The sequence below is a fragment of the Schistocerca gregaria genome, chromosome 3 (assembly GCF_023897955.1).
Source record: "Schistocerca gregaria isolate iqSchGreg1 chromosome 3, iqSchGreg1.2, whole genome shotgun sequence".
NCBI lineage: Eukaryota > Metazoa > Arthropoda > Insecta > Orthoptera > Acrididae > Schistocerca > Schistocerca gregaria.
Window position 1 is genome coordinate 838,951,040 of NC_064922.1, and position 14,269 is coordinate 838,965,308.

Sequence of the window (14,269 nt, forward strand, 5' to 3'; positions counted from 1 at the left end):
TCTAGGGGACCATTAAGAACAACACTCATTGCCAGCTGGCTCCACCGTTTTCACTGCACAGGTTATCTGTAGTGACTCCCTGAGCGGTTTACGAGCTGTCGACCAGTCTTTCCCTTGCTCTCGTCTGGTAATGGCTATCTAGGAGTCCCTGCATACTCTTGCCCGTTGCGGCCGCTCTGTGGTCTTTTGTGGACCCAGGCCATGTTGAGATACCTGGCAATGAACATGTTGACCGCCTGGCCAAACAGGCCACCAGCATGCAGTCTCTGGACATTGGCCTCCTGGAGACTGATTTGCGAGCAGTCTTACGCCACAAAATTTTGAACTTTGGGACACTGAATGGTGCAACATGACCACACCAAACAAACTCTGTCCTATCAAGGAGATGACGAATGTATGGCAGTCATCCATGTGAGCCATTCGCAGGGACTCAGTTGTCGTTTGTCGGCTCCGCATTGACCACACCCACTTGACACACAGCCATTTACTGCTCCATGAGGAACTTCCTCTATGTCGCTGCGGGTCGGCCTTGACAGTGGTCCACATTTTCTTGGCCTGTTCCCTTTTAACTGCGCTCAGGCAGACGTTTGCGCTGCGTGATACGCTCCCTGCACTTTTAACGGATGACACTGCCATGGCAGGGTTAGTTTTGCGTTTTATTTGTGCAGGGGGCTTTTATCACTTGATCTAAGTGTTTGTCTTTATTTTGTGTTGAGTCTTTGACCAAACGTACTTCCATGATTCAATATACTTCAACCTGTACGCGGAGTTGCCTCTCTATGGTGTTCTATCTCTTTGGCTGAGTGTGTTGACATATTTTGACAGGTGAAACTCATGTTGGGAAAGTGTTTGTGATGTACAGCGGTGATGTTGATAATATGGACGATTCTGACGTTAACAGCGCAAATGAACTCGTTCTTTCTACGTTTTCAGCAAATGTTCCTGCTACAGATGTCAGTAACGGTAAGTTGTGCTTGATTAAAATTAGTGGTATTTCAGACAGGATGAAAAATCACTTATGCCTTTGAGTCCACCGTGTGGGAGGTAAGCATTGTCGTCTGATCGATAAAGCCATATAGACTGTATTAGTTTCTGGCATTTACACTGTGATCGAAAGTGGAAGGTAATTGAGAGGAAAAAAAAATCTTCCTCCGGATAGCCGAAGTTACGAACCAACATATCCATAAGGCACATTTTTTACCATCTTGTATTTCCTCTTATTTTTAAAGCCGTAGATGTTGTCCAGTGATATCACTTTTAAATTAATCTGATAGTTTCGTGAACATTTGCAAGTCATTCATATGTATGGTGATGCTTTCTCAGTTCTGCTCAGCTACAAATCGTATGCGTATAAATTTTGAAGAAGATAATCATTACGTACTTCGTCTGTAAATTTAATGATGAGTTTAATTAAAATGTTGTAAGTCTGCGTTGCAAGAATGCCTCTTAGATGGACGATATGTATACTCTTTACGCGTAGTTATGGTATAATGTCAACTACACGCATATGCTTCCAACCACTAATAAGTGGGTGAATGAGTAATATTTCTTGTGTATTGTTTGATATGATTAATCGGTACGTAGCTTTGTTATATTTCAGTCGTTTTACGTCATTGGCCCACGTTAAATTTACCGAAGAGATACAATTATTTTTTTAGATTTAGTACTGCAGTTACGGGCATTATTACTCCTTTTTTTGAACTGTAATGGATTATTCACTGCTCCATTTGTAGACATATCTGAACGCATGAATTTGAAGAGATCTATCAAGGTATATGAACAGTAGGACTATATGCAATGAGTAAGACTTCAGATAAAGGATGTATCCAAAATAGGGGAGGGGAGTGGAGTGCAATTGCCACCACCCCACACTAGGGGAAAAAAAAACAACTTCACAAACTAAAATCGCATCCAGCCCCACAAGGCTGACAGGTCTATTACTTCACAGTGAAGAAATCCAGAACGTGTAGTGTCTATTGGATATTAACTAGTAGCAAGTGGAGCCAGAGCCATTTGTTGTGAAATCCAAACTGTTGACTCATTGTCTATGAAACTAACATCAAAAGTGCCTTAATCCAATTGCAGGTCCTAGGTATATTCTTGCTCCAAATACAGCTTTGAATGTTGGAGTCAGTTCTCGCTGTAAAAGAGCAACAATTGACACAAATTGGTACAGTGCTGTATATTAAGATCTCCCTTATCCTCTTTGAAAAGATGTCTTCAAAATAGATTTTCACGGGAGATGAAACAGTGTTCACCAAGTTACAATAACATAGTGGTGAGAGTGACTGCCGGTATCATCTGCTGCCAACATGGCTTATATGTTATTTAGATCTGGCTCAAGGACACTTTCAATGCATTGCTTGACTGGAAATCCCTGTAGGTGTTCGGTTTCTTCACATATTGTAGGGTTTCCGTCAACTCTTTAACACCGTTCCAGTAAGTAATAACTTAGATAAACAACTCTGACTTTAGCACATCTGTAATTAGTTTTTGGAATGTAGTGTGTAGTGACAGTTTGGTAGTTAGGTACAAAACCAGTGAATGTGAATACAAAAACTTAGATGGGGTGACATACAGATCTGTAGCATAGCCCGAAGTTTAGGTTTGGTTGAAAGCAGCACAATGGCCACACATGGGTCTTACAGCTTTACACAAGGTCACGGTAATGGAACATGGAGAATACAATGGACTATGATCACATGAAATAGTTTCCCAGACTAAAACCTGCTGAGAAAATGCAAACGCCTGTGGGAATTTACATTACAGATAGTTCAATAAATAAGGGTAAGCAGCAGGCCTACTAACTTGTGCTGACTGAATCGGTCACCAGCATATAGTGAGCTGGTGTAGTCATGTGCAGTTCATGTACATTGATTGTATATGAATCACTACAAAGTGTGTGACTGTAATTCTTACTGTACCGTACAGCCTATAAGGTTTGTTGGTTACATTTTGGGATTGAGTGTGAGCAGATGATTGTTTATATGCCTGTGCGAGAATTATTTGTATGATTTTGCCTTCACTAACTCTGTAAAACTAATTTCCTGAACAGGTTCATGTTTTTACTATAAAACCTAAAACATTGAGGTAAATTCATAAAAATTGTCACAAGCAATAGATGAATTTCCATGGAGATTTTCTTGTGCATAATATGTACATCCATAAAACATGAAACATAAAAGTGGGAGGAAGGGCGGGGTAGGGAACACTACAAAATTTGTGTTCAACCTCGTACCAGTCAAAGAAGCCTGTGGTAATTCCCATCTCCGTTCTTTTTATACTCTTGGGATGTCAGACGGTAAATATTCCATTTATTTGTCCAGTATTCCTGGAGGAGTCTTATTGCAAGAAAAATTACACATTTTCACCATCCTACCAGTGAATTAAAACCTGCCATTTGCTTTTATTCCCCTTCACTTATTGTGAGTGAACTGAACAGAAAGCATGTGCAGTTGTACATATAATCTATAGAAATGTATTACTAATTGCTTTAAATTCATGTCTACAGAGTAGCTTACGATACAGATTTAAATATTTATTAAGTACAAAATGAAAGCTTTGATGTTGGATGTTATAAATGACTGCTTGGTTCATGCTTCATATCAGTCATATTTATTGGGCTACATAAACAGAATTTAAACAACATGAAAATCTGTAGAAACGTGACCTACATCAAAACAGAAAATACACATTCAGAGGAAATTAACATTAGTGTTACAAGTAGTGCTTAATGTGATAAACTGTAGCCTAGTGATACGGGCAAGTAATGAGTGTGTGCATCAGTACAGTAAAATTAGGAAGAAAAGTGTAATATATATATTGTGGAAGAAGAGTCCTGTATTACTGGAAAGTCTTGAGTGGAATGTTGTGCAAACATATTAAGTCTGATCAGCAGAATTTCATTTAAGAATGACTTATTTGCAGGATAAAGAGTATTTAGTAGGCTAGCAAAACATATTACAAAGAGTTTGTATAGAAGTCAAGAAATTTCAAAATACCGTGGGATAAACATTTTCACTTTATTACAATACTTCCTCCAAAAGGAAAAGTCAGTGATAAAAAAAATAAAAATATAAAATGAAGAATTAGGCCTACTGTTTGACTTCCTGCTTGTCAGTCTCTGCCTGTAACGAATTAAACTGAACTCATACAAGTGACTTTGTCAGATCAGCCAACTGGTTCTTTCCATCTGTATCTTCAAACATAATTTCCCCATTCAGAAATCTTTTATGGGCATGGAAGTGTTGGACCTCTGTGTGTTTTGATAGTTGATGATATTCAGATTTTTTTCTTCACTTACATACTCACTCCGTCTTCAGATTGCTTTATTTTTATTCCAAGGAAACTACCAAGGTTACCTGTTATATCAAATTCACTGTGTAATGTATTCAACGAAGCTTTAGTGTCTTCCTCATCACTGGCAACAATTAGGCCATTGACATAAATTGCTATAGGAAGTATATTTTCATTTTGTTCCTGATTAAACAAATAAGGATTTTCTGCATTGTTCCGAAAACACATGTTCTCCTTGACAACTATAAAACTGTTGTTCCTGCTGTGTGATGTTTGCTTGAGTCCACAAAATCTGTTGTTCAAGAGAGACACTCAGTCTGTGTTATCTTTGAAAGCTCTGGTTGTTCTATATATACTTGATGTTCAAGTATTCGGTTTAAAAAACCTGTCTTGACATCAAAATATTTTACAGCGTCTTCTGTGAAGCAGGCTTTGCTAGTAACATTCAGATGGTGTCATAATGTGAAACAGAAATAAATGCATTTTCACAATCAATTCTAGCATCCTGAGTATACCCTTTACCACCAGCCAGGATTTGGAGCAATTACTTCAATGAGCCGCAATTTTTCAATGTAAACCCCAGCAATTCTGCAACGCATTTGCAGAATGCTCAACTAACACCCCTTGTTTCTCGTAAGTGATCAGATCTCTTCATTAATAGCTTAAATCTCTTTTTCCATCCAATTCAACCGTAATACTTCAGAAAAACAGTGTTGATCTTTATCAGCATCAACTTTTGTTATGATAAACAATTCACCATTTTTCTTCCATGGTGGTTTTCTTCATTATCTTCTTTTATTCACTATATCATCTTTAGAAAATTGACAATCTTCTGCTTTAAAGAATTCAGTTGATTCCTTTTTACTGACTTAATACTTGACTTCCTTTGCTTCCGCCAAAACCAGACTGCCTTTGACTTTTGCCCTGTTCTACTTCAGGTACCACGTCTGTCCATTTTAGATCTGGGAATTGTTGCTGAGAAATTTAAAATTCAGTGTGATCACTGTGAAAACTGTGAACTAATTCTGACCTAAAGTTTATGTCGTAACTTATGAATACATCCTTTTTAGAAGGAATCCAGACTGTAAATCCATCTTTGTGATTAAAATACCCAGTAGGTTGTCAAAACATCTTGTCATCATAGTTGGAATGGGGATGTTAGATTATATGAATATAGCAACGTGTGCCAAATATTCAGAGGTGATAGTTTTCCTACTGCTGTTATTTGATATAGTCAAATTGGGAATAAAGTGATCTGTTTGTTAAAAGTTGTGGATTTTTTTTTTTAAAAAAAGCCGTTTATTATTCAAGATCACAAGTATAATTTTTTAAGTGATAACTAGTCTCAGCTGCATTAATTAGCCGTCTTCAGATCACACTTTTGTTTTGTTTAGTGTACACCACCTATTGGCAAGACATGTCATAATTTTGTTTAAGCTGCATTGCTTATTATATAACCAAAGTTTAGGAGATTATTGAGTGCCATGCATAACAAAGAAAAAAAATTCTCAACACATACATAGTGAGAACATAACTGACAGGCATGCTATTCTGAAGACACAGCATCAGAAGAAAAGTATAATGTGGAATCCATTATTAGAGACTTTTGTATTCACTGTGTAAGTTTGTTACTAAGTACATTTCTCAAGCGGATGTAAGCAGCATTGGTTGCTCGTGATACAGTTATTTGTAAACAAGAAAGTGCCAAGCAGGCAGAAGACTGTTAGTTTCCATGCTGTGGGAACTTCTTGTTCGCAAATAACTGTATCATGAGCAACCATTGTTGTGTATGTTTACATGTGTAGCGTACTTAACAGGCTTGCACAATAAATGTGAAAGTCTCAGATAATGGAGTCAATGTTATACATTTATCCTGGTGGTGCATCTTCAGAGTAAAATATCCATGTGATATGTTCTCATTATGCACATGTGGAGATTGTTTGACTTTTATTTTTGTTATACATGGCACTCAGTGATGTCATAAACTTGGGTTGCATAATAATCAGTGCAGCATAAACAAAAATAGGATGATGTGTCTTGCCAATTGGTGATGTACGAAGAAAAACTTGTGATCTGTAGATGGATAATTATTATATTCAAAAACAGTTGACAATAAAAAAAATTAGACTTGCAATCTTGACTGATAAAGCATTTTTCTGAGTACACCACATTTCTACTGGTTGATTGTATTGTAGTTGGCAAGGGGATTTGTCTGGAACTGAGGAACATGGAGTAAAATTTATGATATACATTGCCTGACAGAAGTAGTGAAGTACCCAGATAAAATGGTTGGATGTGTAAAAAGTTTTGTACACATGCCAATCACTGGCGGGTATGTGAATGCTTAAAGATGCAATTCTCTGTGACAGGTAGAATGGCCACCAGAGTGCGTTAGTGTGGTTAGGGTTTAGTATTGTTACCGGGCCTGGCAGGTTGTATAACAGGTGAGGGGTGTAAATGGTATCAGATACTGAGTGACATGGAGACATGCCAGAGTTAGAAATAGACCTTATTGTGTGTCTCCATTTGCCCTGCATGTCAAATCTTGCAATAGCCAGATTTGTGGGGCATTCGGATGTGACAGTGGCCCATTGTTGGACTGCATGAAAATAAGAGAGTGGTCATATTTGTTGTCAATGATCTGGTCGAACACCTCTGACTACCAGAACAGAGGTTCAGAGTATTAGGCACGAAGTGCACTGTATGATCCTCGAAATCTGCAGCTGTCCCCAAAAAAATAAGTAATGGATTCCCTGCAACATTGTGTCATCCTGCACCAATGATCAGACTAGCGGCAGCCCAACTGGGGATTTACGATCCCATGCTGCTGTTAACGTTGCAACACAAACAGCTATGTTTGCTGTGGTGCTGTGAACAAGCAGCATGGACTGCTTGTCAGTGGTGTTGCATTGTATTCAGTGATGAATCATGGTTCTCAAACACCTTGCATGACTTATTGGCTAGTATGGTGGTGATTTTGGTCGAAGTCCCAGTCTTCTAATGTTCCGGAGGGCACAGCAGTTTTACTTATGTTATGGATTGGGGAGCCATCAGGTTACGAATGGTAGTGTTTGTGAAAAATCTGATAACACATTGGTATGTCTTGAATATCCTGCATCCTTATGTGTTACCTTTCATGTGACAGTGTCATAGTGCCATTTTTCGACAGGACAGTGCTGGTCCACATGGCACAATTATCTATGAATTGTCTGCATGATGTTGAGGTGCTCTCATGGTTAGCAGGATCCCCAGACCTGTCCCCGATAGAGCATTTGTGGGATCAGATTGGATGTCAATTCTGTCTGTGGCAGTATCCAGGATATAAACATTTGTGTGCCAACTTGCTTCAGGAGAGGATACAATGGCTTTATATGACACCTTTACTGAGTGCATCAAAGGGGATGTAACATCATACTGGTACATAGGTTCAGGCTACCAAATGCTTTATAAATGTGACTCAGTGTTATCAATGCAATGAAATTACATTCTCTCTCAATTCATGAAGATTCTTTTGCTTTTTTCTCCCCTTCTGGGTGCTTCATTTTTTGGTCAGGAAGTGTAGACTGTCATGTTCTAAGTTTGTGTTCAGTCCTTTTGGTATTTTACTTGGGATTCACTATCGAACATGCAGCTTCCGTAATTTGGCAACACCATTTTGTTCAGATATTTAGTGTGGAATAATCAGTAATTCTGTTCCGTAATCTTTGAGGGAGGATCAGAAAGTAATGCACAATAACTTTTTTCTCTCCTGATATTTCAACTGGAATGTTGAAATTTCATGGCAGCATAGTTTGAAGTCTGTACTGTAGAGGTTATGTCATTTTCATGTGCAGGTGTAGTTAGAGAGGCCTGAGCTATGAAATGAACAAGGCTTAGGTATTACTGTTGTAAACTTGTGAAGAGCAGCAAAGTGTAATTTTATATTTGTTGACCAAACAGCATGAACTGAGTGAAACTTATAGGGTTGACAGTATGGACTGTAGCAATGTTCTTCAGGTGGTGTTCATTCTTTCAGGAGGTCCATGTGGACCTTAGTGATTCACCATGCTCCAGGCAACCGGTAACAGTGGCAACCATGCAGAATGCTGGAGCCATTGAGGAGATAGCAATTTTGAACAACTGGCATATGCGACTACAAACCTTACCACAGCAGTTCGTCATTTCCTATTGTGTGGTGTATGATGCGTTGAACTTTTGTAATGTTAGTGCTTGCTGAGTGCCTAAGAACCTGACAGACAAACACAACAGCCAGCGAATAATGACAAGCTTCGATCACTTAACGCGTTATGGCACAGAAGGGCATGAGTTGCTGAAAGAATTTATTTATTTATTTATTTAGATCCAACATCAACTGGTTACAAAAAAGGTTTTTTTTATTCCAATCTTCTGGATAAGTCAGAGCCTTACTTACCATGGTTACATATTGGCTGGCACCTTTATCTACACAACTTTTTCTAAATTTAGTTGAGAGAACAGAGTTACATACACGGACTCTACATAAAAAAAAATTATTGCCATACTTAGATTAACGAATCTACAGTTATTAACACAGTATTCATATCTGACATTCAAATAGTTACAGTTTATGACACAGTCTAAGATCTGCGATTACATATATTTTTAGATAGATGGTCTTCCATCATACGAGTGTACTAAATCTAGAAACTCATCTATTGAATATACAGGATTGTTTAGGAGCCATAATTTTAATTTAATTTTTAAGTTTTGTAAAGGTCAATTTGGAGATATTAGGATGGAAGCAATTCAGTAGTTTTATGCCTGCATAGTGAGGGCTTTTATCATAAAGTATTGTTCTGTGAGAGATGATGTGGGGTCTCTCTCTACCTCTAGTGTTGTGATTGTGTATTTCTTTATTAAGTGTTTGGTTACAGTTTACTGCCATAATGATTATCTTCAGCACATACAGGTTATGAACAGTTAGTATTTTAAATTCTGTAAACAAATTTCTGCAGGACTCCCTGGCACGTTTCTTTCCCATAATTCTAAGTGCCTTCTTTTGTAAAGTAAGTACACTTTTCATATTACCTTTACTGCTGGATCTCCATACCTCTATCCCATAACTTAGATGGGATTCAAATAGTGCAAAATATATTTGCCTCAGAGTGGTGATGTTACAAAAAGATGTCAGTTTTCGTAGGACATATATGGTAGTACATAGCTTTCTGCAAATATCATTCACATGATCAGACCAGTTTTATTCTGCATCCAGTGTCAGGCCAAGAAATTTGGTCGAGTATTGTTTTTTAATGTATGCGTCACCCATTAAGATTTGGTTTTCATGAGTTTTTTGCCTCCCAAGATCAAATTCAATACAGACAGATTTATTTGTGTTTAATTTTAGTTTGTTTTCTTTAAAATACTGCAGAATTAAGCCTGCTGCAGTATTGGATTCCACTTCAAGCTGTGAATAGCTTGGATTGCTGCATATTAACGTGGTATCATCTGCATTTAAGATAGCTGTTGCATGGTTTGTTATGGACTCAATATCATTTTCATAGATAATAAAAAGAAGTGGTCCTAATATTGACCCCTGTGGAATACCAAAATTTATGTCAGTGGTGTTTGATTTGTATGCTCCCTCTGTAGTGCTAATAGACACAAACTGCTTCCTATTTGTCAAGTAGGACCTCATCAGATTATGGGCTGTGCCTCGAATGCCATAGTTCCACAGTTTGCCCAGCAGTATGGTTGTATCAACACAGTCAAATGCTTTTTGTAAGTCTAGAAAGATGCCACATACATGTTCTTTATTATCTATTGCTTGAGTGACACCTTCGATTAAGTTGGATGCCGCTGTAATGGTGGATGACCCCTTGACAAACCCATACTGCCCCTTAGAAACTACTTTTTTGCATACCAGGAAGTTCCAGATTCTTATGTATATTACTTTCTCAAAGATTTTGGATATTATTGGAAGAACAGAAATAGGTCAAAAGTTTTCTACTAAATTCCTGTTTCCTTTCTTAAAAATAGGCACAACTTCGGCAATTTTCAACTCACCTGGAAATAGACCATCTTCCATATGAGAATTGATAACTGTTGATAAAGGTGATGCAATTTTATGTATACATTTCTTAAGTGTGTCCAGACTAAGACCATCATATCCTGCTGCATGGGAATTTTTTAAGCTACTCACTATTTTCATTATTTCTTCTTTACTTGTTGGCATCAAGAATATACTTCCTGACACTGGTGTTCCTCTGAATTTGTATTTATGATTTTTAAGCTGATTGTTTATGCTGGAACCAACAGAAGCAAAGTAATTGATAAATAGATCTGCTATCTTATTCTGACCAGTTTCTATTGTGCCGTTCATCAGCAAGTGATTTTCAGTTGTATGGTTCCCAGATTTACCTATTTCTCTATTTACTAGTGACCATGATGTTTTGGAGATATTATTTTAGTTCTGAATGACACTTTCAAAATGTTTCTCTTTTTCTGAAATTAGGTCTACATAATATTTCAGATACTTTTTGAACTCTTCTTTTAATTTTTTATTGCTCAAATCATTTAACATAGCATACTCATACCATCTTAGTTTTTCTCTAGCCTCAGTGACTGAACTTGATATCCAGTTCCGGGTTACAGCATGTGACTGAATTATTTTTTTTTTTATTAATGGGCAGGCTTGGTTAAGAATGTAGAATAGTTCACTTGAGAATTTGCCATAACTATGAAGTGTCGTTAGAACACTGTTACAATGCACATTCCTTAGCGTATTATTCAACTGAGTTACATTTCGGTCTGTATTTATCCTAATATATCTATAGCCCCCCCATGAACCATGGACCTTGTCGTTGGTGGGGAGGCTTGTGTGCCTCAGCGATACAGATGGCCGTACCGTAGGTGCAACCACAACGAAGAGGTATCTGTTGAGAGGCCAGACAAACATGAGGTTCCTGAAGACGGGCAGCAGCCTTTTCAGTAGTTGCAGGGGCAACAATCTGGATGATTGACTGATCTGACCTTGCAACATTAACCAAAACGGCCTTGCTGTGCTGGTACTGCGAACGGCTGAAAGCAAGGGGAAACTACAGCCGTAATCTTTCCCGAGGGCATGCAGGTTTACTGTATGATTAAATGATGATGGCGTCCTCTTGGGTATAATATTCTGGAGGTAAAACAGTCGCCCATTCAGATCTCCGGGCGGGGACTACTCAAGAGGATGTCGTTATCAGGAGAAAGAAAACTGGCATTCTACGGATCGGAGCGTGGAATGTCAGATCCCTTAATAGGGCAGGTAGGTTAGAAAATTTAAAAAGGGAAATGGATAGGTTAAAGTTAGATATAGTGGGAATTAGTGAAGTTCGGTGGCAGGAGGAACAAGACTTCTGGTCAGGTGAATACAGGGTTATAAATACAAAATCAAATAGGGGTAATGCAGGAGTAGGTTTAATAATGAATAAAAAACTAGGAGTGCGGGTAAGATACTACAAACAGCATTGTGAACGCATTATTGTGGCCAAGAAAGACACAAAGCCCACGCCTACTACAGTAGTACAAGTTTATATGCCAACTAGCTCTGCAGATGATGAAGAAATTGATGAAATGTATGATGAGATAAAAGAAATTATTCAGGTAGTGAAGAGAGACGAAAATTTAATAGTAATGGGTGACTGGAATTTGTCAGTAGGAAAAGGGAGAGAAGGAAATATAGTAGGTGATTATGGATTGGGGCTAAGAAATGAAAGAGGAAGGCGTCTGGTAGAATTTTGCACAGAGCATAACTTAATCATAGCCAACACTTGCTTCAAGAATCATAAAAGAAGGTTGTACACATGGAAGAATCCTGGAGATACTAAAAGGTATCAGATAGATTATATAATGGTAAGACAGAGATGTACGAACCAGGTTTTGAATTGTAAGACATTTCCAGGGGCAGATGTGGACTCTGACCACAATCTATTGGTTATGACCTGTAGGTTAAAACTGAAGAAACTGCAAAAAGGTGGGAATTTAAGGACATGGGATCTGGATAAGCTGAAAGAACCAGAGGTTGTACAGAGTTTCAAGGAGAGCATAAGGGAACAATTGATAGGAGTGGGGGAAAGAAACACAGTAGAAGAAGAATGGGTAGCTCTGAGGGATGAAGTAGTGAAGGCAGCAGAGGATAAAGTAGGTAAAAAGACGAGGGCTGCTATAAATCCTTGGGTAACAGAAGAAATATTGAATTTAATTGATGAAAGGAGAAAATATAAAAATGCAGTAAATGAAGCAGGCAAAAAGGAATACAAACGTCTCAAAAATGAGATCGACAGGAAGAGCAAAATGGCTAAACAGGGATGGCTAGAGGACAAATGTAAGGATGTAGAAGCTTATCTCACTAGGGGCAAGATAGATACTGCCTACAGGAAAATTAAAGAGACCTTTGGAGAGAAGAGAACCACGTGTATGAATATCAAGAGCTCAGATGGCAACCCAGTTCTAAGCAAAGAAGGGAAGGCAGAAAGGTGGAAGGAGTATATAGAAGGTTTATACAAGGGCGATGTACTTGAGGACAATATTATGGAAATGGAAGAGGATGTAGATGAAGACGAAATGGGAGATACGATACTGCGTGAAGAGTTTGACAGAGCACTGAAAGACCCGAGTAGAAACAAGGCCCCCGGAGTAGACAACATTCCATTGGAACTACTGACGGCCTTGGGAGAGCCAGTCATGACAAAACTCTACCAGCTGGTGAGCAAGATGTATGAGACAGGCGAAATACCCTCAGACTTCAAGAAGAATATAATAATTCCAATCCCAAAGAAAGCAGGTGCTGACAGATGTGAAAATTACCGAACTATCAGTTTAATAAGTCACAGCTGCAAAATACTAATGCGAATTCTTTACAGACGAATGGAAAAACTGGTAGATGCGGACCTCGGGGAGGATCAGTTTGGATTCCGTCAAAATGTTGGAACACGTGAGGCAATACTGACCTTACGACTTATCTTAGAAGAAAGATTAAGAAAAGGCAAACCTACGTTTCTAGCATTTGTAGACTTAGAGAAAGCTTTTGACAATGTTGACTGGAATACTCTCTTTCAAATTCTGAAGGTGGCAGCTGTAAAATACAGGGAGCGAAAGGCTATTTACAATTTGTACAGAAACCAGATGGCAGTTATAAGAGTCGAGGGGCATGAAAGGGAAGCAGTGGTTGGGAAAGGAGTGAGACAGGGTTGTAGCCTCTCCCCGATGTTATTCAATCTGTATATTGAGCAAGCAGTAAGGGAAACAAAAGAAAAATTTGGAGTAGGTATTAAAATTCATGGAGAAGAAGTAAAAAGTTTGAGGTTCGCCGATGACATTGTAATGCTGTCAGAGACGGCAAAGGACTTGGAAGAGCAGTTGAACGGAATGGACAGTGTCTTGAAAGGAGGATATAAGATGAACATCAACAAAAGCTAAACGAAGATAATGGAATGTAGTCGAATTAAGTCGGGCGATGCTGAGGGAATTAGATTAGGAAATGAGACACTTATAGTAGTAAAGGGGTTTTGCTATTTGGGGAGCAAAATAACTGATGATGGTCGAAGTAGAGAAGATATAAAATGTAGACTGGCAATGGCAAGGAAAGCGTTTCTGAAGAAGAGAAATTTGTTAACATCGAATATAGATTTATGTATCAGGAAGTCGTTTCTGAAAGTATTTGTTTGGAGTGTAGCCATGTATGGAAGTGAAACATGGACGATAACTAGTTTGGACAAGAAGAGATTAGAAGCTTTCAAAATGTGGTGCTATAGAAGAATGCTGAAGATAAGGTGGATAGATCACGTAACTAATGAGGAGGTATTGAATAGGATTGGGGAGAAGAGAAGTTTGTGGCACAACTTGACTAGAAGAAGGGATCGGTTGGTAGGACATGTTTTGAGGCATCAAGGGATCACAAATTTAGCATTGGAGGGCAGCATGGAGGGTAAAAATCGTAGAGGGAGACCAAGAGATGAATACACTAAGCAGATTCAGA

General features: G+C 38.4%; 1 protein-coding gene across 1 annotated transcript in view; it reads left to right on the forward strand.

The window, feature by feature from the left end:
* The first annotated feature begins 776 nt into the window (after positions 1 to 776).
* Positions 777 to 14,269, forward strand: part of LOC126354700 (putative sodium-coupled neutral amino acid transporter 7) — a 70,581-nt gene continuing 57,088 nt past the window's right edge. Inside the window, exon 1 of the mRNA XM_050004517.1 lies at positions 777 to 963. Within this exon, the coding sequence (XP_049860474.1) occupies positions 855 to 963 (109 nt within the window). The 5' untranslated portion in view covers positions 777 to 854. The remainder of the gene's footprint in view (positions 964 to 14,269) is intronic.